Source organism: Manacus candei, unplaced genomic scaffold (assembly GCF_025592945.1).
Source record: "Manacus candei isolate 608988 ecotype Guabito, Panama unplaced genomic scaffold, ASM2559294v1 h1tg000009l, whole genome shotgun sequence".
Classification (NCBI taxonomy): domain Eukaryota; kingdom Metazoa; phylum Chordata; class Aves; order Passeriformes; family Pipridae; genus Manacus; species Manacus candei.
This window is the reverse complement of record NW_026138057.1, coordinates 7,304,424-7,331,741: the sequence shown is the minus strand read 5'-3', so window position 1 is coordinate 7,331,741 and position 27,318 is coordinate 7,304,424. Positions and strand designations below refer to the sequence as shown.

The following is a 27,318-nucleotide window of genomic DNA, read 5'->3' as shown; positions in this document are numbered from 1 at the left end:
CTAATGTGTATGTCTCAAACACCCAGAGCTGGATGGCTGTGGAGTCAACCAGGGATTAGTGATAAAAACAGTGAAGGGTTGTTGGTAATAACACACTGTGAGAAAGAGCAGTATGTGGCTGGAAAAGGGGGCCCTACAGAGGCAGGCCACCACTTTTCTGGGACAAACATCCTTGTTCTATTTCCTGGAGATAAGCACAACACAGTGCAAGGGCAAGGAATGAGACTGAGAAGCAGGCATGGACTGCAGGGGGGGGATCAAGACCACCAAAGACCCCCAAAACCTCCAGCCCATTTCCAGAAAGGTCTGGAAGAACAGACTGCTTATGATAACTGATTTGCATAGAAAGTGAGAAACCTGTCTTCAGAATGGGGAAAACTTGTCTATAGAAAGGTACCCCCACAAAGCCCAGGGTGGGCACTCGCTCTGCCCGTGCACCCCAGCAGCCTGGACACCACAGGTGGATTGACAATGGAGCCAGGACTGGTGATTTCCCTTCCTCCTTCTCTCTCTTCCCCTCTAACTCACCTCTCACTCTCTCTCTTCCCCTCCCACCCCTTCAGCCTACCCCTTCATTCAAAACCCAGTGCCATGTGCTTATATGGGAGGTCAGGGACTGACATACGAATTTCCATGCCAAGTGTGTAATTTCCTCATAAACATTTCTATGTCTTTTGTCATTCCTTTCAACCACAAGCATCTACAAATCTTCTCCTTAAGGGTGGGACACTGCAGTGTCTCTGGACCTCTCCTGGCACTGAGGCCTTGGGGGAGCTGTGGGTACGATCCCACTGTGCAGGTGCAGTGAATGAAGAATGGTCTTTGTCGTGTGGGGCCTTGGACAGGACTGAATCTCTTCCATCCTTGAAAACTGTAAATCCTCATTTAGGGCTTCTGTCTGTGGCTAACCCTGGTAGAAAGGGCAGTTAACCTGAACAGAGGCCAAGTGTGCATGTTAGTGCAGTTTGCTAGTACACTCCTAATGTTAATCAGGTTAACAGACCACCTAAGGAGGGCACAGGTTAGGATGGTAAAAAAGCTTTTATTCTTGACAGGAAGTAGCCTGATGGAGAAAATGTATGGAAGTCTTGCTACTTCCAGGGTTTAGGTTTTTTGTTTTGTTTCACATATATATGTATATGTCAGATTTTTTCACTGTTATGAAAACATTGCAAAACTAATTTTCTTTAACTGGCATCACTTTCTAGTGCAGAGTTGTCTGAATTTTCATGGGATTAAAAAACGTTGAGTTCTTTGCTCTGGAAAACTCTCTGCCACTTCAGCTGTGTTTTCAAATCTAATGAGCCAAAAAACCTCCTTTCATTTTTTGTTTTATTTTTTTTTTCTGTTCACCAGGTGTAACAGAAAAGAATTTGACTGAACTTTTTTTTTTTTCCCCCGCTGTGATTACAAAATTAAAAAAAAACCCCACACAGTGTATATTTGTTTCTACATGTGTGTATATATGTACATATAGCTGGTGGGTTTCCTGATGTCCGGGGAGGAGTGTTTACACGCAGTGATAGCCTTGCTGTTTTCTGGAGACCTGCTTCCTATTTACAGTCTCTTGACCTGGATTTCAAAGCCCCATAAAAGCCCCTCGACTTGGTTTGTTGTCTTGCTTGAGGAGCTATCATTTTCATTAGAAGTTCAAGACTGTTGGGAGGAAGTCTTCATTTAACATCATTGTTTAGGTCTGGCTCATTGTCTGCCCAGAGCAGACAGTGTTTGAAGGGGCGATAAGATAAGAAGTGGCAGCGATAGCCACGCTGCAGGGTTACTGGGAGGGCACCAAACAGCGTCTGGCCATTGGAATTTAGAAGTCTGATTCTTAGTTATAATGGGTGATTGAAATGTTCTTCTCGTAGGGTTGGCAGTTAATGTGGCATTTGTGTCAGCGTGTCCCTCAGGAAAAAAAAAATGAAGTGGTTGTAGGAAAACAAAACAAAACAAAAAATGAAGCAAAGTCTGTAAAACTGGGCAGAGCATAGCTCAGTTTTTCATGTACATGGTCACTTGCTGCTTTTAATGCTTAAATATATACATGAGACCATGTAAGGATACAAGGAAAATATAAAAAAAGTGGAATAGCAAAAAAGTATGGATGGTTACGACTGAGATGCTGGAAACGAAAGGTGTGAAGATTGTAAAATACACCCCCTTAGCACAAGAAAGAAACTGCAACCAGGGTGCTTATTATCTCAATATATTAAGGATATTTCCTTTTCTTTTCTTCTTTCTTCATTCATTTTGTTTGTTTGCTTTTAATTGTCTGTTTTGGAAGTCTGTTTCCCACCCAAACCTAATACCATCTCTAACAGAAGGAGTTATCTGGAAGTCAAACATGGAGTGAAAGATCAAACTGGGTCTGCAAATAGAGAAAACTCTCATTAGGCCAATGAGGTTCTTATTTTTGCCTTAAGAGGAAAAAATCCCACCTCACTTAGCCCTTTGGAAAATGGCTGTGTTGATCCAACATGTAGCTTCTGCAGAAAGGAGCAGCCCACTACCTGCCTTCCTGCCATACCCCAGTGCTCCTGTTGCTTCATTTGTGCTCACCTGCCCGTCTGGTGAGCTGATTCCACTCACAGAGGGGCTGCACAGCTTCCAGGACTAGTCCAGCCCAGCAGTCATGCCATGAGATGGCAAATTGAACAGAGGAGAACAGATAGACCTAGGCCTGGGTCTGGGGGGCTGTCGTGTCAGTACTCCTTTCTAGGCTGTGATGCCTGAAGTCTTGACTTGCAGTACTGGCTCCAGACAGTTGTTAGAGCAGATGCTCTGTGGATGGGACCGGGAGGAGGTTTGACTGACCATGTACCTGGTAATGGGGAGTGGTTGGGAGGATGTGAGCAGCCACCTGTCTATAGGCTCCTGATACAGATTCTGGGTTAGTGGGAAAGGAAGAAGGCCTTTTTCCCTTTTACCTGGCAAGTGTCCATGAAATGCTCATGGCTCACCTTTTTACACTGTGACTTTTAAGGGCTACCAAGTCTGTATTTGTGTATTTTACACTCCAAGCCTTCCTATAGTGGCCTTTACCAGATCTGTGAATGGGATGGATGGTAAAGGCAGTCACCTTGATGAGCTTCCTGATACAAGTTGTTATTTCCCATGAATGAGAGCTTGGTGGGACACTTGTGAAAGAGAGAATCACAGGCTGGGAATCATCAGGGAAAATCCAGGACACAACAGGTCTTCATGGTTAACACTTTCGTCTGTTTTGCTTAGCGGTGTGAAAAATGACAGCGTAGTTTATGCTGTCAGCAGCACTTCCCGTGCTTACTTCAAACTGTAAAAGTGGCTGTGCATTGTATTAACCTCAGTGTGCAGCCCTGACATCTGTTAAACTGGTGGCAGGCCATATGTGACGTCCCAGGGCTGAATTCCCTCTGTACCATACTGCAGTTGTCCCTCCACATATAAGCATGTTCCCATCACGCTTGGACTGGAATTGCATTTTTGCCATCAGGCTGGGAGCTGAAAAGTGAGTGGCACATGCCAGAGTCAGAGACCTTGTTAAATTCCTGCGAGGTTAGATTCCCTTTGGATAGCTGGCTTGCCTGTGTCGAGCCCAGCCAGGCAAACCCCTGCTTACTGACATCTTGGGGCTGGTGGTGCATACACCTGGCAGGTCGCCTCATACTGAGAAATAGTTCAATGGCAAGTCTGTAATTCAGGCAATTCCCTGGGCATGGGTATTTAGCAAAGGTCAAGGGCAGAGCGACTTACTGGATCATGTTCCGTGGGGGTGTGCGTGTGTGCACAGAGGGAACTTGGCTTATAAGGACAGGTATTGTGACACAGGGAATGTCAGTGATCTACACCAAGTGATTTTGCTGTTTTGCAAAAATAATACACCTGTGCTTGTTAAACTGAGCTGTATTTGCTGCTGTCTTGGTGACACGCTCCAAAGGGTATGCAGGTATCAAGTCACAGTAACAGCAAAGTATTATGTTGGTGAGAAATGGTCTTTGGGGAGGTTGTGATGTTTCAGATGAGAAAATGTCATTTGTGTGGGCGAGATGAGCACAGCTCTTTGGAACTTCGTGATATTCTCTTCATCAGTGAAAAATGATAATTTTTTTTAAAAAAATCTATCATGTTATCTGACAAGGAGAGAAATAGACGTGGTCCTTGTTACTGTAGGTAATACCAATAGGGGAAAAAAAAAGTGCTAGAGATGCTTTCTTATGCAAAAGTAGTCTCTACTGGAAAGACTCTGTGCACTGTTACCATTTGGTTTCTACAACAGCCTTCAGACAAAGCCATTCTTGAGAAAAGGTTTAGAGCAGTTGATTTTTCCAGAAGGCAGATAGGCCAGAGCCTTTTAATTCTAGAAAGAGATGGGTTTGCCCTTTTGGAGTATAGTTAGCGTTCACAGTCTGCAGAAGATGAAGGAGCTCAAGATTTTATAGGCTAGAGTAAAACACTAGATGGAATAATGAATTTCAGAAGGGATTTCTGGAACAGACTTGAGTATCTTGCCAGTTTTGCCCTTAAGGGCTGTATTCGTTTTGAAACAGTCTGTAAGTCTGTTCCTGATTGCCAAAACGTTTGGAGGGAGGAAGGAGGAGAAAGGTTGCAGGAAATTAGTCACTCCAGTCAAAGAACTAAGAATCTTAACTGCTGATTTTTTTGTTTAGTATAGGTGACTGTAACAGTACTGATGTGAACGAAGTTGTTTCTCTTAGCTCACGTTCCTGTGCTGTTGTGGTCACTGGGAACTTTGACTTTACTGACTTCAGTAAGCACGGGCACAAGCCCTCGTGCCGTGCAACTGGAAATCTCAGTGGCACTGCCAGAATGAAGAAATATAAAGAAAAAATAAAAGCCCAATGGATCCAGATGTAAAGGAAGAAATGGTTAAGACAGCTGTTCCCAGGTTTTAACAGTTGCATGTTTTTTGCAGTGGTTTTTTTTTTTTCCATCTCCTTAAGCAACTTAAGCAACAGCTTGTTTCCTTACTTATAAACTACCCCAATAGTTGTAAGCCTGTCAAAGGTGCTCTAATATCTTTTACAGAATGTTTAGTAATGATTTTTTTTGCTGAAAACTCATGGAAGTGTTTTGTTTTTTTTTAAATTGCACTTCCCCATAGCTTTGCAAAGGTGTTGTGGAATTCTGTTCTAGTCTGTCCCTGGAATGTATCTTTTCCTGCTCCATAATGGGTAAAGGGAAAAGAGCTGGCATTTCATTTACATACTGAGAAATATTACAGAGGTGGGTAGGTGGGTGCAGTTTTGCATGTATTCTTAGTCAAAGCAAAAATGGTTTTGATGGTTTAACAAAAAGCAACCCACCCAAGTTACTATAACTGACAATGAGTGCCCTGATATTCCCTTTATTTATTTTTTTTTTTGGTAATAAAACTTTCAGTTTTATTTCTAATTTTCAAGTAGCTGAAGTTTTTCTGAAGTTATTGTTATCAGAATACCTATTAAAAAGATTTTTATTTTCCTTTTTAGTACTAAGAGGACTATGAAGATGAAAATCAAGACTGTGTATCCATATAGGGAATCTGATTCAAGAGAGTTCCTACAGAAAAAGGCTGTTCTGCAGCTGTTACTCAGAAATTCCTCTTGGTGTGGACACTCATATTCTCTAGGAAGAGCGCTTAAGTTAAATCAGAAAACAGGACTGTGCCTAATAAATAGACTCCCTGGGGATCCATATAGAACAAGCAATGGTATACTCCTAATTCACACAGCCCAGCTTGCTTCAGAGTAACCTCCTATTCTCAAATTTCAAGAAACCAGAGGGTAAATAAAAGCTGAAACAGATTCTTTTGCATAAAAAAGGTGTTCAGTTTTGATTTTGGTGGAGTTTTTTTTTGTTTGTTAGTTTAGTTTTGTTTTGTTATTGTTTGAGGGTTTTTTACCTTCTGGCATGGAGGATCTGAGGTGTCTTCTAGCTCATTTATGACAAGTTTGGTGGAATTAATCTCTGTGCATGAGGCCTTATGTTACCACTGACTGCGTGAGCTTAAATGCTGCAAGATTCAGTTTATGCCTTACCAGCACCCACCAGAACAGAATGAATTTCACCCACCTTGGTTATTCCCTTCCGAATGTGAAATGACGGTTTCTATTTGTTCTGCTGCGGGTAGGATGTTTTGATTTTTGCATGTCTAATTGCTCTGGCTGAGGTAATGAAATTCCCTCTTTTGTTTTGGAGGGTAATCAGCGAGATTGCATTTGCATTGCTTACCAAATGAATCACGTAAGTGGAAATTACATTGCCCGCGTCTCGTTTGCTATCGTAAAATGTTATGTGGTGCAGCTCGTTTTCCTCCTTCCTGGGGCTTCTCGTTCTGATGTTCTTTCTCTGAATTTCGAAGTACAAGTGTTTGCTTTTTGTATCTGCCATAGAAATCACTTTCTGCAGTGCGCTTCTGCATCTGTCACGGGAACCAACATTTTGATTGCGCACAACGCAAGGGTTGGGAAGCAGCAAGTTTTCAAAGTCTTGTATTCTGTGGCATATTAAGTATTACTAAGCAGGTTTGTACAATTAGCAGCAACCTCTGAGTTGTATGTGGTAATACCTACCAACTTTTCAGGGATAGAAGCTGTATATTGAGGGGTTTCGGCTCATTTGGCTTTGGAATTGACTTGTAGATAACATTGAAAGCAAAATGATTCTGTTGTTCTTCCCTCTTTCCCCCTGCCTTTGTTACTGGCACAGAGGCAAAAGTAAATGTGTTTTTAAATTGAGTTTTCTAAAAGTATCCCCGAGGTAAATTTCTATCTTGACTATAATTCATTTTTGGATTTATTTGATTTTTGGGGATACATCTTTGGAAATAATTGGTTTAATCCAGTAAGAATAATTGCTAACTGCAGAAGCCAGTAACAGTTCTGATAAATACAAATGTCCTAGATACTCCCACTGAGGACTTTTAAGTCATTAATTTTTATGATAGAAGTGTAAGCAAAACAGAAATGTTCTTAGATAACCTGTAACACTGTGGCTGCCCACAAACCCTCTGCCCATTAACTACATTATTGATAAAACCTCCTGATTGTATATGCAGCACTGCTTCTCATAATACTGTCTAAACGTGATGTGTGTCAAATAAATGCCACAGACAAGTTAAAGGGACGGTGCAACAAAAAAAAGTCAGTGCTGGTTTCTATCCATAAGATATTTTTTATTTTCTATATGAAGACATTGGTCCCGAGTTCAGCAGCCTCTGTCACACAGTACTTGTGGTTTAGGAGAAAGTGAATAAGAACACCAAATAATGAGTGAGATTTGAAAAAGAAAATGAAAAGGGCAAGAAAGTAAGTCAGAATGAATTGTGCATTTCTAGGGAGTATCTCCAGCTGGAGTTACCTTTGTGCAGCTTTCTGCTGGTGCAGACATGAGATTTTTTTTTTCTCCCCCACCTGCTGTAGCTTTATCTACCAAACCTTTTCTCACTCGAACGAATGTTTGTGTCTTGAAATATCGTGGAATGTGTACTATTTGACCTGTGGTTTCCTTGTCATGAGTTATTTAATGCTGGAGAGAGAGAAAAGAGGGATAGAGCTATCTGGTAGAATACCTCTTTAGCTGGGACTGTATTTGGCACAGTGTTTTACAAACACAGAACCTGCTTTCAGTATCTGTGGCACTACAGCCCTCTCCAGCCCAGTCACCAAGGAATTGCACAGTTTGCTGATTGAATCCAGTTCTGTCTGTGACTGGATTTTATGTTAGCTGCAATGAAGACAATTGCACTAGAAAGATAAAGGATAGAAAGATTAAAGTGCTAAATTCTCTCCAGGAGAGTTTTATGCCCAAAGTTGTCTTTTATGTTTCTGTGTCTCCAACAAAGTTTCTGTGAAAGGTTGAAAGCATATCTAAGGGCAGAAACTGGTTCTTGGTTGTTGGGGGGTTTTTGATGATTTTGTTTTGTTTGTTTGTTTGTTTGTTTGTTTTCCCCCCTTACAACAAAGAAAATTTTATGAGGTAACTGTTTATTTTTTCTATATACGTTGAGACTGATTCCAAACTCTCACCAGTCTAGATCTAGATTGAGCTTAAGATAACTGGTGTCAAAATTTGGGGCAATGGAATTTCTAGGAGTACAGAGATATTAAGCCAGCTGTATGACTATATAACATGAGAGTTTACCTAATTCCAATTAACCATTTTAATATAGAACTGAGCCTTTTGGTAACCTGGATGCTGAGCAGGAACCTGTATTTTTGTGTTGGTGGAAGTTAGTTTAATAATCTCTTCTCTATTCCTATTAAAAACTAGGACTTAACTTTAGAAGGAGAGCTAAATTGCTGTCTGTGTATTATCCTCTTCCCTGCAGAAAGCTTCTTAAACCTTAGGAGGTAGACAAATGAAAAGAAACCTTTGACAAGGGTTGAAATAGTTCATACACATGAGACTTAGTGGCAGAAGGCCTTTTAAGACAGCATGGCTATTATGAAGAGTTTCATTTAGTAGGAAAACAGTGTTAGATGCTGGGATTTTGATGGGAAGCATTTTGTGACTAATATCTTCAAGAAGTTTGTTAGAGCTCAGATGCAGGAGAGAATATACCTCCTAACAGCGACAGATTTTTGTACCGGTTCAGATACACAACTTCATTTTGCAGATGACATATGATGTCTGCCAATTTACTTTCTTAAAATAGTATATCATGCTGCATGAATACCAGCAAATTTCTTTTCCGAGTTGCATGTTCCAGTCTGGTTTTTTTCACCGATCTCCTGCTAACACCAGTCACAACTTCACAGGCGTGCTGATGGCACTCTAGGCCTTTAGTAACTTAAAAATGGGGACTGAGAGTGTTCACCCAGCATGAATTGTCTTTCCTTTGAACAGGTTTGTTTTGGTTTTTTTTTTGACTCAGTTCCATCACCCCTGTGGAAGTCAAATCATAAGGCAGAGCAGGGGAGAGACTCGTGATTAGCCGTCTGTTTAGGAGAGGGCCAACACTTTGCTTGCGTGGAGATTGAATTGCATCTCATCCCTGGAGAGGGTGATACCTTCAGGTCAGGAAGGAAAATGATTGAGAAGACTAAGGGCAGAGCTCCTTACTTGCACTGTGTACTTAACTTTTGGCTTAAAGAAGAGCACTTGTGTTTCTAGAGCTGAAATTTCAAGTAGTCACTGTAATTTAAACCAAATATCTGTTGGGGTAAAAAAAATCAGAACCAACCTCAAGCGATTCTCTGCAAACACTCTGGGCTTAATCCTGTGGGTATCTAAACACTGCAGATTTGTGTCTGAAACATGACAAGATTTTAGATTTGATAGCAAATTCTGAAGAAAATCAGTTCTCAAAATTTCATCTTCAAGTCCAGTTGCCCAGTTTCCCTATTACTTAATAATACTCAATAACTTAAGAGTTATTGTCTACTTGCTGAATTTGTCATCTCCAAGAAAAAGTAATGATTTATGCCTATGAATTCTGTACATTTTAGGACATTCCACATTTGATTCTTAATTTAAATGAGCATAAAAAATGGAATACATACTGCAAAACATGCTTATACAATTCTCTTTTGACAGAACCTTGTGACCTTTGGTCCCTCTGACCAGAATTGTCCTAATTTCTGAGAAAGATGGCATGTCAAACAAAACCAGTTAAATTTATTGTGTCCTGGAGATCTAATTCTGTTTGTTTAGGGATGAATTTGCATAACATTTTGGGAAAAGCTGTTTTACTGTTGAAGCCTTCTCTGTGGTTTCCGTCCTAGAAATAAATCCACCCTATTTTATGATTCCTGCAGTTGAAATGATTGGAGGGATACCACACATTAATTGAACCTCACTCTTCCCAAGATGTCAAAATGTGTATTTTTCAAACCTCATTGTCCTTAAATTAAAACTAGATCTAAATTTGGGATGCCAGATTGTACTTTTTGAGTATATTTAATGAGTTGGTGTTTGTAGAGCTTATAGTAGGGAAATAAAAGTCTGCTTTCAGTGTAGAGAGCTTATTGACTTCTCTTCCTAGTAGGTGTAGTTTTATCAGCAAATGAGTTCTGTGGGGGGAAGACATAATTTATAGAAGTTCCCCAACAACAACAACAAAAGAATGTGAGAAAAGTGCTTCTTAATGGATTTAAATTGAAACCATACCAGCATAAAAATGGCAGTTTACTATTTTATTTAAAGGAAATTTTTGTCTGTGCCTCAGGGTGATGCTGATACTGGTATTGATAATTTTTTTCAGTTCTGTTTGACTTCTCTCACCTTTGGAAAGCCACTGATACCCAAATTTTAGAAGATATTGCGCTGACTAAAAAAGAAATTTTCTCTGCAAAGGGGTGATTAATAGGATTTTCAAAAGCACTCAAGCAATTCAGTTTCTGAATTCCCATTAATATCAAAGGAGGAGGTTAGGTACTTCAGAAAAGACCAACTGACTATTTGCCCCCAAAGAATGCCATAGAGAATCTGGATTTTAGCTCTTTCGGGTTTTATTACTGACCAGAATCTGGGATTAACAGAGTTTGGACTCTTAATTAGTTGAGGTTTAAATCGGGCTGAGAAGATGTATTATTATAAATTCCTTATAAAAGAGAGTTTTCTTAAGTTTGCTCAAATGATGACGGTGGATAATGTAGGTCTTTTCTGTTTAATCTCATAAATCTCACTGGAAGTAAAACAGCTCCAGAACCTGTAATAAAAAGATCCATCATTTCCCTGCAGCTGTAATTGTTGGAAGCGTTGGCAGTAAGCTGCTGAGCAGTGCATTGAATCCTCCTGTGGGTTTGTAAATGTAATTTTTTTTTTTTCCTCCCCGCATTGCACCGAGACACAATTAATGCCATTTCTGAAATAAATATCAGACCTCTGGTTTACAGTTTCCAGAACCCTCTAAGGCTTTGGTGGGTGACACATGTACATGGAGGTTTCCAGAAGAGGTGTGGCTTTCTAGTGAATTTGGGGTAGTCTATTCTTAGATACAAGTGCTTGTACATATAAAGCCTACCAGTGAGAGTGTTGAAAGGTATTTGCATCACTTTGTTTTCAGTCAGAGACAAAAACAGATGTTATCTTGATGTTTGGCCATACTGGAAGATGGAGTCAAGTTAACAAAAGCGTTAATATGTATGATTTAAACAATTAAAGGCTGACAGTGACCAGCTAAAGCAATACTATATTTTGGCATTCATTGTGTTTACCAAGAGGAAATTAGTGTTTGGCTTTGTGTCTTCAGCATGTGCTTCAAAAAATCAGCTCTGTATATGGGCATGTATATGTTTTTCTGACTGGGTATCTATATGATGCACAAGGATTTGCAGACTGCCCACCTTTCATTGGAGGGTACAAGGTTCATATGATTGGGCCCTCTTCGTGTAGGGTCTCATTTAGGACTGCATTTACCTTGCAGCTGAGATACACAGGGGAGTTGAAGTGTTGGGTGTTGAGATGGGTGCTGTCATGGTGATGACTGTAAGAAATAAGAGTGCTTCAGTAGAAGAAAAATGTCTGGGTCTTTCAAGATGCCTTCCAGATTTAGGGAACTGTGTCCAGAGCAGCTGGGATGTGCAGTGCTGAGCACACAGGCACAGGAAACTTGCTCTTTGGGACAGGGAAGCAGCTCAAATGATTTTGAGGAAGTTCTAAAGAAGAACAGGGCACTCTTTTCTGCCCCACACATGATGCTGGAGTTGCAGTTTTTAATCTGATGCTGTATAAAGTCTTCAGTAATGTGTCCATCATTCTGCTCTAATAAACTTAAATGACACTACATTTTAAATGACGGTACATTTATGTTAATGTTTGGAAGATTTTTAAATTAAGATTTTAAATTTTTGCTTCAAAATGTAGACACATTTACAGCTCGGTTTCAATACAGTCCTTCTAGTTTGTGGCATTAAAAACTGGTTCTAAAGTTATGAGGTTGGCCTAATAGTCCTGAGTTTTATTTGGTTTTATATAGGAGCATTACACATCTTTTACTTTCATTCCATTTCTTGGATGCTGCAGGGCATACAGGTGCATTTCAGGCATTTTTCTTCAACTGAGAGACTTATTGACATATTTTGACAAAAATAATTAAGCCACAGGTTTCACATGATCACCCTATTCCAGGACTTGGGACTGGCTCTTAAGAGCAGTAACAAATATCACCATTTAACAAAGCTGTGAGATTTGCATACAGAAACAAATACTGTAAGTACTGTAGCAAGGAGTTTTCACAGAAATTCCCATTCTTTTCTCATGAACTTTCCATGCCAGCGGGAGCATGTGTAGAGACAGATGTATGAATTAAAAAAAAAAAAAAGAAAATAACCTGAAGATGTAGAAAATATATTGCTTTTGTTTTCTGGTTTCAAAACAGTTGTCTTTCATTCCCTTAGCTGAGGAGGGGGAGCTACAGCTGCACTTAGAAACAAGCTTTTAAAAGTGTTTTTGCAGAAAATGTTTGCATTTTAATCCTAAAATAAGTATACCAAGCTAACTGGCTCTTTAAAGAAGTATTTGGTTTACAAATTTTGAAAATAGAAGTAGCAAGAAGAGTATGAAATTTTACAAGAGGAAGCTAGACTGTAAATAAATACCGTGATGACTGCTCATAGCAAGTATGAATAGGTGGGTTTTTAAAAGCTAGTTATATAGATATGTTTTAAATATGAAGTAGTTCCTAGATAACATGTCTGCAAGTGACTCCCAAGACAGAGTAAGTGCAGCAACACACACGGACTTTATGTGGCACACAGACTTGAAGTCTGTGCATAAATGGATGTATAATGAATGCTAATTTAGATGTCATAAAAAACAAACCCACAAATTCAGTCACAGATATACCCAGTGGAGTAATTATTGAGATGAAAAGGCCCAGCATATGATGTGACACAGTCTAGGAGGGACATGGGCTTGTATTGTCTGTCACAGGACTATTCATTCATCTGGTGAGCCTGGGAAAGGGTAAAATGACATGGTTTTCTGTGCTGCCTGCTGACTTGTTCACCTGAAGCAATGCCAGCAGAGCCAGCCTGAAGTGTGGTGGATTGTAAGCAGGAACAAGGCTGATGTGAATTGTAGGAGGTGGGGGCAGAGGAGGGATTTTCAGCATCTGTAAATGTTTTATCCAGCATAGGTGCTGCGTTCATCGGAGTGATTTATCAGTGTTAGGTACTGGAAATTTTTCCTGGCTTAATGTTTAAGATTTTTATTCCATCTTCATGGATGAATTGGTTTCTTGGGAATTACACTCTAAGAGGGGATTTGGAGTCTGCATATCTCAAAACCCGAGAGAGCAGGGAAGCAAACAGGCTCTGGGCTTGGCTCTCCAAGCACAGGCCTTCCCAGGGACCGGCTAACGCAGCCCGAGACCCTTATTTTCAGCATTTAAACTCACCCATGCAGAATTATCATTTGCAATCAGACTTTCTTTCTTTCAGAAAAATGGTGCTTGTGTCCTTTCTTAATTTTTTTGAGACGGGGTCCCAGTGTAGTTGTGCAGCTGTGTCTGTAGGAGGGCTGCACTGCCCTCTCTGTCTCAGAGGTGCCTTCCAACGCTGCTGATTTATACGACATCATTATGAGTAACCAGTGTAAGCTTGGGCTGAAATACACAGCTGACATGTCTGTCCCACAGCATGACATCCTAAATCAAGTCCTTTGCCTCTGTGCACGTGAGAGGCCCAGTGTGTTCCTCTTCTGTGAGTTTCTGAACTTAGCCCCCACTACCTTGCTGTTAAAACCCCCTTGATAACGTGTGTCGCTCATTCTTGCTTTTAATCTCCGCTTTTAAAGCATGAAGCCGTGATGGAACTTGCTGTTTGATGGATGAGGAAAGTGTACAACAACCCCAAGCCCGTGCAGTCCCCAGGAACAGTGCCATGGGCTGTCCCAGTGTCACAGCTGGCAGGGCAGGGCAGGGTGGCACTCACCTGCATGGCCCTGCTGTTGTGGAAGTGCCAGGATAACCGTGGGCTTGGAGGAAGGTGCTGAGGGCTGGTATCCTAGCAAGCCAGATCAGAGCCTGGCTTGTGCTGTCATTTGGTTCAGCTGCAGCAACGTGTAAGGAACTGCAAATTTGAGGTTTGTACCCGAGGGACTCCTGCTCCAAATGAGAACAACTGGTGGTGAGGGCAGTTTAGTAAAGCCAAGTATTTATCTGATAAACAAGGTTCCTATAGAAGTGTATGAAGGTTACGTTGTCCCTTCTGATTCCTGAATCCTTGTCATAAATGCATTAAATGTGACAGATCTTACATTACTGTCACGATCTTGGAAAGCAGTCATTGCTCAACTGCCTTATGGGATTTCTTTCTGGGTCTTACATAAACTTTTTTAAAAACAGCCAAGTGCCTGATTTTCTAAGGTGTAACATATCTTAGGACAGATAAATATCTATTAATAGCTGTTTGTAAAGGAAGTTGGATGCTCAAAGTAATTTACTAACTTAAAGCAAAAAAAAAATCCTCATTCATTCTGATAGTTGGCTATTTTAGGTTGTTTTTCTATTTTCTGATTATTGTATCAATCCTAATGTATGAACATGTCTCCATGAGCGTGCTTTTCCAAATACAGTCATCAAATAATCTGTAAAGCGTTTCAGTCTGTCACACCAAGAAGACTGAAAAAATAAAGTGTTGGTGGTGATGGAGAGTGTCAAAGTGAGCTGTATAGACTGTGTTTGGAGCAAAGGTAAAGAATGAAGTTGAGTTTCTTAGGTATGTGCTCTGATTGAGCAGAGTGGTGGTGGACAGGGGTGAAATAATTGTTTTATCTGCTGTTGAACTGCGGTGGGGGTCAGGTGCACAACTATGACAGAGCTTTTAGAAATGCCAGTGTGTAATCCCCAGCTGCTGGTTTGTGAGGTGATCAGATGTTCACAGCCCAGGTAGTGAGCAGGGTGTCACCAAAAGCTGAACAGGCAGTGCTTTCCCTTCAGAGGCCAACCCCCTCGTGAGGCAGCAGAAAAGAAGACTCTGGTATTACTGTTTGCCATGCTGTAGCTGTGAATGAAAAGAAAACTTAAGCCTTTAGGACTGGCAATAACACCACTTTTATTAAGTTTCTATTGAAGGACTATTTTGAGTAGGATAAATTGATGGGACTGAACACAATAACCTTCAGTGTCTCACTCTCAAATACTTAGTAGGCAAGAGCTACCGAATGAGCGAAGAAAGCTAAGATGTAGGAAAAAAGGTTACTTGGCAACATCATAGTGTTTGTAAAGGAGAGAAAGAAGGGTCAGGAACTTAATGAATTTTGATTATAGAATTTTCTGTAAGTGAGTCATTGCATGAATAGAAAAATCCGAAACCAGATTTTGGTGTCAGACTCTAATAGGGATTGCCTCAAGCAAAACAGGGCTGGCTTGGAAGCAAACTGCAGAGGATAGCAAAAGCATAGCTGCTGTGTACAAACAAAATTGGACTCCCCAGGGGCAGGCAGTGCTGGCCATAGCTCAAGCAGAGATTTCTCTGAACAAGGTATGTGTGTGGTGGTGATGAAAGCAAGTGTTTATTTTTTGTGTTGCCTGGAATAAACACACTTGGAAGTGGGGAAATGTTGATTTGGGGACCCTCGTGTTTACTGTGTGACATAAGATTGAAAAAGTTGGGGCTTAACTTCAGTATTTAGAAGGAAGGCACTAAATACAAAAGCACTGTGGCCTATAATTACAGTTCTACCCACCTTGGCAGGGCAATTTCATTGGGTAAATGAATTTTTCTCTGTAATAATAACCTTATTAATTTCAGACCCTTGCAGAGAAGAAAAAATCCATGATTGTTTCTGCAGTGGTAACCAGCTGCAAGGCTCAGATAATTGTACCTGGTGCCTTGGGTGGAATAGGAGGTACAATACCAAGCCCAAAAAAGCCACTTGTCTACCGAAATACCTCTTCCCATCCAGTCCAACCAGCAGCAGAATCTCTTTTTAAAGTAAACTTCATCAGAACCTGAATTCTGGCAATTAATTCAGTGGCCCACAGCAAGCAGATGTGGTATTTTTATGGTAAATACAGATTGATTAGAAATTAATTATTTACTGAATAATTAATATATAATTATTTACAAATACTAACTATGGTACCTAGGAAAATGCAATGTAACAACTATCTCCCCTATAGCCCTTCCCCCACTAATACTTTAATATTCTGACAAATATAATTTTTTAGAATAAATTCTAACAAAATCAAGTTAGATTCTGACTTGGTAAAATCTTGCTAGTAGGTGCATTCCTGGGGGCATTTTTCCATTGGAGACCAGGACATACCCACGTGGAGTTTGATTTCTGGAACCACTCTAAGTCTCCCCAGTGCAGGGAACTGAATTGCACACTGGAATATACTTCTTGGTTTTTCTCACTTATGTAGGGAGCTGAAGTTGCAAACACAGGTAGAAGTTTTCACACAGTTCAGTGTATAGTAAATACTAAATACTAATTTAGTTTACAGTTCAGTAAACTAGAATAATACTTCAAAAGCCTGTGTTTTTCTTAGGGTTTTTGCTTTATTCTCTACTGCTGATCATACATCTCAATACAACTGTGGGGATTTTAGACAAAGAGATTCACAGTGACGTGTGATAATTGTTTTTCTTTTCAGTGTGGAGAGCAAAACTAATAAAACCTGTTTAATTTTCTGTTTACTTTCAGTCACTGATTTTTTAATGTCTGTTGTCCCAGTAAGTCTTAGAACAGCACTGTTTGGATGCTTTAAAGCACTTAGAGCTTGGTTTCACTGCTCTGATAGCTTGAGATGTAGGTGGACTATTATTCTGACATAACTCCTAAATACCTCAAAATTTCTAGTTGAAGCTAAGCTCTAACCATGATCAAAGTGGCACATCAATTGGAATGAGCTGAAGCTTTGTGGAATTGGGATGGCGTTTTCTGTGGCACTAATCCAGATGTTGTGCTATTCAAGTGTTGAGCAAATCAAATTACGGTAACTCTGCAGAGAAATAATTGCTAGTCTGAAGTAGGCAGTGGGTTGCCTTCTGTATTTAAGTTATTCTGCTACAAATTAGAACTTCTAACCACCAAGTATGCATAAAGCATTTCTCGTGCCTATTATTTTTTTCTGTTCTGCCTCAATAAAATAAAAAAAGACGAAACTTCTATGCTCACATGTAGTTGATAAGATCAAATTACCAAATGTAGCTTGCAAATAACCAGCTGAATTACATTTTTAACATCGTTGGCTATAGAAAAAAAATGGTTTTTTCTGTGGTTGCTTAGTGCTCTAGCATGTTGGTTCCTGACTTTATAGATTCTGGGCAGATGAGCTCAGGATTTTCTGTGAGTTTTAAGAAGTTATCATTAGACTCAGTTCTGCAGTTTCCAGGCTTCATCAAAGCACTGCTGAATGTACCTGATTGTGTGTAAACAAACATTCGTGCTGGAGTCTGTGGGAGTGCCTATGCCCTTGAACAAAATCAGCTGCTAAGCTGCCCAGCTCGAGTGAGAGCCTGTTCTTGGCCCACCTGTGAGACCTTTTATTTAATGGCATAAGGCAGATGATGGAAAACATAAATCTGCATTCAAAGTCTCTTTAAATCCATTTTTTTCCAATGTTTAAACTAACTTTAGTATCAGAAACTGGCCATACCTCGTGTATATTTTAATATTCCTTCCTTCCTTCCCAGGTAAGTATTTAAGAAGCACTGTGGTCCCTGCTGGACCTTTGGTAGTGCTGTGTTGCAGAGTCCTTTCTTGCAGCACGGTGTGTGTAAATGTGTGTGTGTGTCTGTATGCATGTGTGTGTGTGTTCTCACTTTTGCAGAGAGAGATCTGTGCTGATACCTGAAATAATAGATGTGAGGGGTTTTAACCTTGTAACTGTTACGAGATCTTTATGTGTCTGCTTTAGGGTCGACCCTATCCCATATGACACTCCAAAACCAGCGGGCCACACGCGATTTGTCTGCGTCTCAGACACGCACTCCAGAACAGATGGCATCCAGATGCCTTATGGGGACATCCTTCTCCACACGGGCGATTTCACCGAGCTGGGACTGCCCTCAGAGGTTAAGAAGTTTAATGACTGGTTAGGTAAGGAATTACTGCGTTTTGGTGACCCCAATTAACCTCTCCTGTCCAAGTGTCAGTCACTGCCTCCTAATTGAATTAGAGCACTTGAAAATCTCCCCCCCCCCACCATCCCCTTACTTCACTTGTCCTCATGTGATGTGCTGTCTCTAGCCTTGGTCTAATTCTGTTAATTAAGACAAATTTAGATGCTTTGCTGTATTTTTGCATTATTTTGGGGGGAAAAGATTCTGTCATTCCACGACAAGAACTGTGTAGCCCTACGAGCATGCCGAGGAGGTGGTGGCACCTCATTTGAATGCATAGTGTCCCATTAGTTGATGCTGGGGGGGTTTTATAACCACAGCCAAAACTGTTGCTCACTGTATTTTGGGGTTTACCATAACTTAAAGCAGCGCTGGAAGCTACAACATAATTGGAAACGATGAAAGTCCTTCTTCCCAGGATATAGTATGACAGAATCAATAATACTGTTTGGAAGAGGAGAGTTTTTTTGGACTGGTATTCAGGTGCTTGCCCCTTTAAGTTAGAATATTTGCATTTTAAGTTGGACCACAGGCAGTCAGCCTCCCTTTGATAGAATACCTTTCATACTCTGCTGTATTGGACAGCAGTGCCTCGATACTGCTGGAGTTGAGGGCAATTAAATTGCAACAGCAGAAAACCAAAATGAGGGAGGGGAAATTGTGCAGGATGCTCCTGTTATAAGTGCCACTGGTAACTGGCTGTGTACTGCCATGCCACCTCTTGCACTAGAAGCACTCAGAGTTGAAGGTGACTCAAGCAGCTGATCTTCAGGAAACATTAGAATGAATTTACAGCATTATATAAAAATCTTTCAAAGCGTAGCTTTGTGACCAGGCTTTACCTCCGTCACTGCACTCCCTTGCCTGCTGTGTGATGGCTGCATCTCCACAGGCCTTTAATAGCATCATTTCATTCCATTAGAGTTCCTTGGCTGACCCTTCAAGAGATATGTAAAGAACTTTTGGATTTACAAAAGGAAATAGAAGAACTTCCCCACTGTCTGTCTTTTCATCCTCCTTTGCATTTCCTCCACACTGTTCTTTTTACCTGACCTCCTCTGATTTCCACAGCCCAGTTTTAAAAGAGTGTTTTTCCTTCCTTTTATTGCTGTGCATGTGGGGCTGGGACCTCCTAATACTGCCATATCACTGCAACTTAGTTTTATTGTTCTTACTTCTAGAAAGCAGTACTAGATTTGATAGGCTCAAAACTATTCTTTTTCTGGGAATGGGAAGTCAGAAGCAGTAGGAGAAGCAGGTAGGTATATCATAGGATGAGGGAAGAGACAGTAGGAATCATCTTCCTCAGCTTTTGAGTGTTCTTTGTGATAATGTCTTAAGTGTTAGTGTTGTGAAGGAGGAGGAGCAAGCAGGTAAGGAGTAAGCAAGGGAACGGCAGTGGGAGGCTACACAGCTTCCCTGGGAGTGGGATCCTGCCCAGCTCCAGTCCTCTAGAGAGGCTGGGCAGCACTGCTGTTCAACAAGGTTCTGTTATTATGCATACCAAGTAGCTCCAGAAAAGGAATTGCCTTCTGGAGGCTCCGAAGTCTGCCCTGAGTGCACTGCTGACAGCAGTGTCAGGCCACCAGAATTCCTCTCTGGACTCCGAGTAATTGCACAAATGTTGTTTTGACACAGCCACAGCCTGTGCCCAGTGCTTGGCATTTGAAAGCACTGACTTAGTGCTGCAGAAAGCCAAATCAAATAATCTGCTGGGGGGGTTTCACCCTTTGGTGGGGAATCTTACAGTATGGGCAGCCACTTGGAGTTCCTTGTGTTTGACAGGTGTTTCAAGGTGATGTTATTTTATCACATAGGTCCTTGGCTTAACATTTGCAGCAGAAGAATTATTGGATGGGTTGTGTTCCAGCCTCAATAATTTACCATGGGACTTTCTTAGCATATATGTATAGCTGTTGTAGAAGTCAGTATAGGATTTACCTGAGGAAGCAGATTTTGCATGCTTTGGCAGTCGGATTGATTGAAGCTGGAAGCTTTGACTTTGGGAGGACCCACTGGCTTTGGGCTCAGGCTTTCATATTTCAGGTGCAGAGAAAACCTTTTGTTTTACATCCACAGAGCCCACTTGCATTTTCCTCTATATGACAATACCAGTTTTCTGGCATAAAGTGAGACAGCAAATTGATTCCCCTGTGAAATCTTGTCACGTTGGTCAGTACTTGCTTCAGTGCTGTCCCTTCCTCACCTGGAATCAAAACACTGAAGTCAGGCACATACTTTTGCCAATTTATTTCAGGCTCCTACCTACAAAATGGGTAATTGTGTTTTAGTATTTACTGTGTGTATTGTGAGGATTTAATCCCTTCAGTGTTGTGAGGTGATGACATACAATACTTGAAAAAATACATACCAGTGTACAGGAACAAGTGGGATTCCTTTTTCTTCTGCTGTATAGTGGGAGGCATGTTTTTTCATCATACTTGGTAGAAAGCTCATTCCAAAGCAACATACTGAGAACTGCCATCAAATACAATGTTGTCCTTATAGAAAAGTGTTTTCCTGTCTTTCATGGGTGTGGTTTTCTCCACTGGCAGTTGTGTTGTGAAGCTGTGATGAAGACAACGCACCTGTATCATTTGTGCCATGAGGGAGAGAAGTGAGATCAAAGCTGGGATTCATTCTACAGCTTATCTTACCTACTCTGTGGTTAAAAAACAGGGGCTCATCTCCACTAGGACTGTATAATGGAATAACTAAGACACAAAGACAAAGCCCATGGCTTTTTTGGCAGTAAGGTCAAGGGAAAAGTTGAGATGATTAATTCTGAACTCCTGCTTTGCTTGTACTTCACTGGGCATTACATATGCCAGAGCTATACAGGGCTGAGAGCACTTCTGTCAGCCCTGCAGTTTTGTGTTTTGTGAGACTTGCATCCCTTTGCAACAATTTGGGTCTCTCACCTGGGAAAAGTGTTCAGCGTCTCATTTCCCCATTCCATTAACGCTCATCATTCTTCCTTGTCTCCACAGCCTAATCACAGAACGTGCTTTCCATGCTCTCTTTCCCACTCTTCCTAGTTCTCAGCCCTTCCTGCAACTTTTGCTAGTTTGTGTGCTTTTTCCCTTCGGCTGTTACATTTTCATTATTGGTTTTGCATGGGAGTCATCTGGGCTTATACATTGAATAACCTCTGTGGTCACTTACTGATTACATACACTGGCTGAAGTAATTTATTCACTTTGTTTTGGTGTGAACATGTCCCTTGGGTCTTGTAACTGCTGTAATCACTTGACCTTAGGGACTGTTAAATGCTTTAAACACAGTTATTGTAAATTTATAATTGTTTTCATTAAAAATCTCTTGTAGTAACTGATTTTGCAGTAAACACAGCATTATGTACTGAGGAAGAGTTGAGATGTTATTCTGTGCCCAATGGATTTCTTACTAAATGTTTCAACTTACTATTATTATCTCTGTTCATATTTTCCCCATCCATTCTCGTTCAGTCATACATGTGAAATGAAATACAGAAATATCCAATTATAGCTCTTGTCTTCATAGTGCAATATTTCCTTTCCTGGGTGATGGGAAGTGATTGAATAACCCATAAGAACTGAAGAGAAAGCCAAGATAAATTCTGGCAGATAGATCTTTAATGAGTGTCGATATGTTTATTGTGCTCAATTAGTATGGGCCTGATTGTGCATATCCTTACTTGTGTCAATAATTTGCATCCAGTTTAGTAATTTTTCTCAAACAACCAGGTTTGTACTTTTTTGTTTAGAGGTTATATCTTAATGTGTTAATTTTTGGGTTCTGCGTTTTTGTTTGTTTTTTTTTTTATTTTTCCATGCAAGACTTCTATTACAAGGCATATTACTGCACAAACTAGACAAAATCCTGCAGTTGTACACACAAATAATTTCAGGAGGTGAAATTACTGCTGGTTACTGTCTGTGGAGCTGAGTGTTGAATTTAGCTAGGTTTTTCCTGAGTTGTTCTGGGATTTAGCAACTTAATTGTTTCATGTTTTTTTTCTTTTAAGTCTTGCTTTTGTCTTTAATTTCTATATTTTATAATTTCTGTGGGATAATGACTCCACAAACTTTGTGAATGGTTTAGTGGCCAAATACGTATGGGTTTGTACTGGAACAATATTTCTTTGCCTATAATATATGCTTGTCTTTAGTGTAAACATTGTTGACAGAGCTAAAAAAAAATTCAGCTTTTTTTTTTCTGCACTGTAGTTCCTCGATCATGTTACTTAAAGTGAGAAGAAAAGAATGATTATACAATTTTAATGTGGAGGTTTTCTTATTACACACTGTATACATATAAAACTATTGTCAATTATTTTAAAGTTCATTTTTATGTGAGTGTTAGTTATGGAAAATAGCAGCATCAGCTTGGACTTGCTGGTTGTTTCATGGAATAGATGACCAAATGGAAATGTGGTGTTGCTCTCAGAAGTATGGACAGACACTTGGTTCCAGTCTACGCTTGAATTTATGCATTAGTGCCACAGAAATTTGAAATTTACTCACCACTATTAAGCCAGACACCTGCCAAAATAGTGTTTGATCTTGAAGGTAGTGTAATTTAATTTGAAAAAAAAAATGAGCTGTACAAAATTAGTACAATAGTAAGATCAAGCTTTTTTCTTATCACTGCTTAAAAATGCGGGGTCACATTCCACTTTTATCCTTTCTCAATCTCTCTGGTCTGGCTTAGTTATTCCCTCATTTTATCTGGCTTCATCTCCTCTCCAGGCATGTTTCATTTAGGGTTTTGTCTAAGTGTGTTCCTTTTGCTAATGTACACTGAGAACAGTTTCAGTGTGATGAAGTATTTGTTCTTGAGGCCTTTTGCTCCTTAAAAATATATTTTTGATGTGAATTATTTTGGCATCTGACTTTACACTTTTTTTTTTTATTAAAAAAACAAACCAGTAAGCTCTAAATTTCTCCAAATTCAGAGGGGTGTTAGCTCAAAGTATTCTGGACTAATTTAGAACCAGAAGCAAGGTTATGAATATTTTAAAGTAAAATTATGGCAATAAAAACAAATCTCTTCCATTTTTATAAATTGATTTATTTCTGATTTGTGTTTTTGCCATCTGGAGCATATTTTGAACTCTACATTGCTCTACTTGTTCTAGCTAGGATGAATAATTGACTAAACATAAAATACCATTTTGATGAACAGAACTCTCAGCACTTGAAAAAAAAAAAAATTGCATTCACTGCAAGTGAAAGAAAACGCTGAGGTAGCTTTAATCCTGTGAGCATGTACGAGTTTTGCACAGCTGTTCTGGGAGAGAGGGAGGCAACTCCTCGAAAAATCTATTAGTCTGATTTTGAAAACAACTGTGACTTGTGTGATGGCTCTGGGGAGGAGCTTCCTCAGGCTTTAGACACCGGAATGGGATGCAGATGTTTTAATAAGAGGTTGAGCTGAGCTGGGTGTGCTGAAGGCACTTGGTGGAGTTGGCATTGTCCTGTCCTTGCAAGATCCAGACCAAGTTGGCGGCTTGCTTATTATTTCTAGATGCTGAATACTATGAATTTGGAATGTGTTGATGCAGTTTCATTCAAAACCCCCTCAGAGTTATAAGATGAAACCTGGAATCTTCAGAATGTTTTGGTTCTGTGGGTTTTTTACTTATTATCTCATTTTGTCTTTACCATGAAGTCTTTAAAAACTTCTTCCTGCTTTATTTAGGTTTTATTGCAGTATTTTATTTAAGAATATTTGCCTTGCTTTTGTTCTAACTTGACCTGTGTTTAATGTCATGGTTAAATTCCCATTTGTACTTACTTTTGAATTCCCACATGGCTTCACTGAATTAATCATCAGTGCTCAGCTTTTATTTGCATATACCTTTTTAAATATGTTATTACTAATTTTATTTTTTCTTCTCAGAGGAATACAAAAATAATTTGAATGTCACATTTTATTATATTTATAAAATAATCAGAAAACACAGCCATGTTGATTTTTGGTAATAGGCTGAATAGTTTTTCTTGATTTAGCAATCTACAGTGAAATATGACAAAAGTGGGAAAAAAGTGCAAAATTCTCCTTTTGTGCTGTGGTTATTATAGCTGCTTCTTCATATTTATCCTCTGCTCTGGATCAGATACTAAATGCTTTGTGGAAAACAGAATGCTATAACTTAAAAGGTAGAATAGAAGCAATTGGATAAAATGAGTGTCAAGGTAGTAAAATTTCCACTCACTAAAGTGGAATTTATGCCTGAGGAGCAGTGTAAATTCATTCATATCTGATCAGTGTTTTCTTGTTTTGCTCTTATTATTCCTGGCAATGTTTCATGAAGAGATTTCACAAAAATCTATTTTTGCTGTCTCTTAATGGCATATAGAGAAACAGATTTTTTTAAACTGTGTTCACTCCTAGAGATAAAGTGTAACATTCTCTTTATGAACTGCCATGGTCAGTCAAACCCAATATAAAGGTGTTATTTGACATCCATTAGAAAACTTGGCTCAGGTGAAATGTGCTTTCCAAGAGAATAATGTTCTGGATTGAGTGGCTCCTCATGTGTTTAAACCTAATATATTCATTTGGTAATTTTCAATGAAAGAAAGGAGCCAGTGAGCACTGGAAAGTATTGCACAATTCTTGAATGGATTTTCTGTCACAATAATTGCTTGGTCACTTCTTGGATCTGCTTCCCTGGGCTGCTGATGTTGTCTTAGAAGGGGGAGGGGATGACTAGGTTTTTAATAACAAATCATAACCAAACCAAATTTATAAAATAACTAAAATAGTCCTTCCTTTCAATTCCCCCTTTCCTTCAAATCCAGTTTGAAACAGAAAAGAGGTTTATGGTGGTTGTATTGACCAGGCATGAAACAGCTGATGCCACTCAAATAGGAAGTTTTATAGACATTGTCATCAGATTCTTCTTCCAGTATTGCTGCCACAGCCACGGATCACAATGAGAATGATTTCAGCAGAAAACACTCAGAGGATGGACTCTTTGTACACCATCAGTTTATTTTGTCACTTACAAATTTAATGTTGCATCAAAAATACCAAGTGCAAAAATATTTCTCTCCTAAATTTTCACACCACTCACACCCTATTCACAATATCTAATTAAAATAAGTCTTCCTGCTAGAGGAGCATCACATTCCTGCCTAGAAAGAACAATGGCCGTGGCATGGAGAAGTTGCTTTGAGCAGAGAGAAAGCTTTGGGGCTGGGGAGAAAGCACTGCAGATTTTAGTATAATGTGTAGTGTTCGAAGAAATTTTATTTCATCATAAAGATTAGCAGGCTGTGTAATTCAATTTAAAGCTGGTTGGCAGTGTTCTGTCTATTACAAAGCCCTTTCCTTTTTTTTTTTTTTTGAATAGCTGCTATTTTTTTATGTTGTATGTGACTACAGAATCTGGTAGACAGCAGGAATGATCTTTGGGTTCTGCACCTCCCACCCCCTTCCTCTTTTTGGTTCTGCATGTTAGAAAATATGTGAGATTACCTTAAACTGAGCTACAAAACAGTGTATCAGTGAGATTACCTTAATTTGAGCTACAAAACAGTATGTCAGTGAAATAGCATCCTGCATTTTTTGGGCTTGTATAAAATGGTTATTTTTCTTGTGGCCAAACAGCCACTGAGAGTGAAGATCTGCTAAAATGTTTGATCAAGGGGGTTGAATCAAGCTTAAAACTCAAATGTTAACATTTATTCACACTGCTGTGGACATTACTGTGCTGTGGAAAAGCAACATGCAGCAATTTATAGTAATGCAAGACTGGCAGACCTTTATCTTACAGTAATTGCCTATACTAGGGGGTTAATAAATGTTCCAAGAATTACTGACTTCTTTTTTTGTTAAAGAAAAATAAATGGCTGCTTATTGCTGGCTATAACCAGCCTGCATAGCTTGTTAATTAACCCTCTGGTTGCAGTGTGCTGAGGCTGAGTATTTGAGCTTGGGCAAATTCTTTATCAGAATGATGTGTCTTGGCACAAAAGGGCTGTGAAAGAAATACCTGTGCAAATCCACCTCTCCCATCCACCCTCGTTGTGCCTGTTACAGGAGAGCTTGGAATCTTTACTGGCTGTGTTTAGGGAGTATATTGATTTTGGAGGATGGGCATTGTATTTGTGGGCACTCTGGTACCATGGGTGGGGCGGAGAAGGAGAAGAGAAGCCTTTCTCCCAAAGCTAAAGGAACTTTGGCTTTCTTTGTCCTGCTTTGTCATCTGAGGCTACCCACTCTGCTGCCTCGTCCTGTGACACCAGGCTGGCCTCAGCATTAGGCTGAGGACTTGTTTGTGGTGGCCCTTCCACAGCTTTGGGAATGGAGTTTCTCAGGACTTGAGATGGCTTTGAGGCTCAGGTCACTTCAATGCCTCACTTCACTGAGCTGTTCTGGTCTCTTTTCTCATCCTGCACCCCAGCTGTGAGGTGACAGTCACCAAACCCTCACTGGCTATTGATGGTATGTTTAGTAGAGAAGGAACAAAGCAACACACCAGGGGACAGCAGTGCAAGGAGAGAGGTAAAAAGATGGAAAGCCAACACACAGGAGAACAAAATAACATCAAACTGGGGGTGGGATGGAGACTACAAAGGAAAGGAAGACAAATGAGAGCTCAGGGATGTAAAGTGCTGGAGATTCACCTGCTTTTTCCAGAGTTTCATTTCTTCTCAAGTTAATAATATTAAGGAATGAGAGCTCAGGAACACTCTGTACTTTGAATTTCCTGTAATTGTTGGTAAGTGAACCATAAAGACCTCAGAATTATGTACATCTTTTCTAATGAACCAGAAGCTTTCATATTACAGGCCGGGCTGGGTATCAGAGTGCAATAGCTCCTTCTCTCTTGAATGTTGCCATTAAAATTTTTTTGGTGTAAGCAGCCAACGCAGAGTTTTAGTTTAAAACAGAGCTGCAAATGATAAAAGATTACCCGCACGTCCTCACCTTTCCCTGAGCTGCTCTCCCCCATCCGTTACTCTGAAGGTTCCGTGCTCCCTAAGCAGCATTTGGCATTTGCCTTCACTGCTGAGAGATGAGCAGAAAAGCTGCAAGGCAGACATGAAGTTTGCTGCAGTTTTGTGCTGGAGATGTCTCCTGTGCGTGGCGGGGAAGGAATCCATTCCTTCCGTTCTCCTCTGTCCCTCCTGCAAGTCCCAGCGGCCTCTGGGAATAAAATAATGCAGCTGTAGCCATACTTGTGGTCCTGAGAGTAAAGGTCCTGGACTGACATCCCCTCATAAACCCCAGTGAGAAGTAATTCACAGACCAGCACTGCAGGGAAAGCCACTCACCATTTGCTGTCTTGTTGTAAATTATAATCCTGTGCCATTAGCTGGAGTGGGAA

At 40.1% G+C, this 27,318-nt stretch overlaps 1 protein-coding gene across 4 annotated transcripts in view; it reads left to right on the top strand.

The window, feature by feature from the left end:
- Positions 1-27,318, top strand: part of MPPED2 (metallophosphoesterase domain containing 2) — a 107,264-nt gene that overhangs the window by 21,649 nt on the left and 58,297 nt on the right. For all 4 annotated transcript variants that reach the window (XM_051776852.1, XM_051776853.1, XM_051776855.1 and 1 more), the window contains one exon: positions 17,792-17,973. In XM_051776852.1, the coding sequence (XP_051632812.1) occupies positions 17,792-17,973 (182 nt within the window). The remainder of the gene's footprint in view (positions 1-17,791; positions 17,974-27,318) is intronic.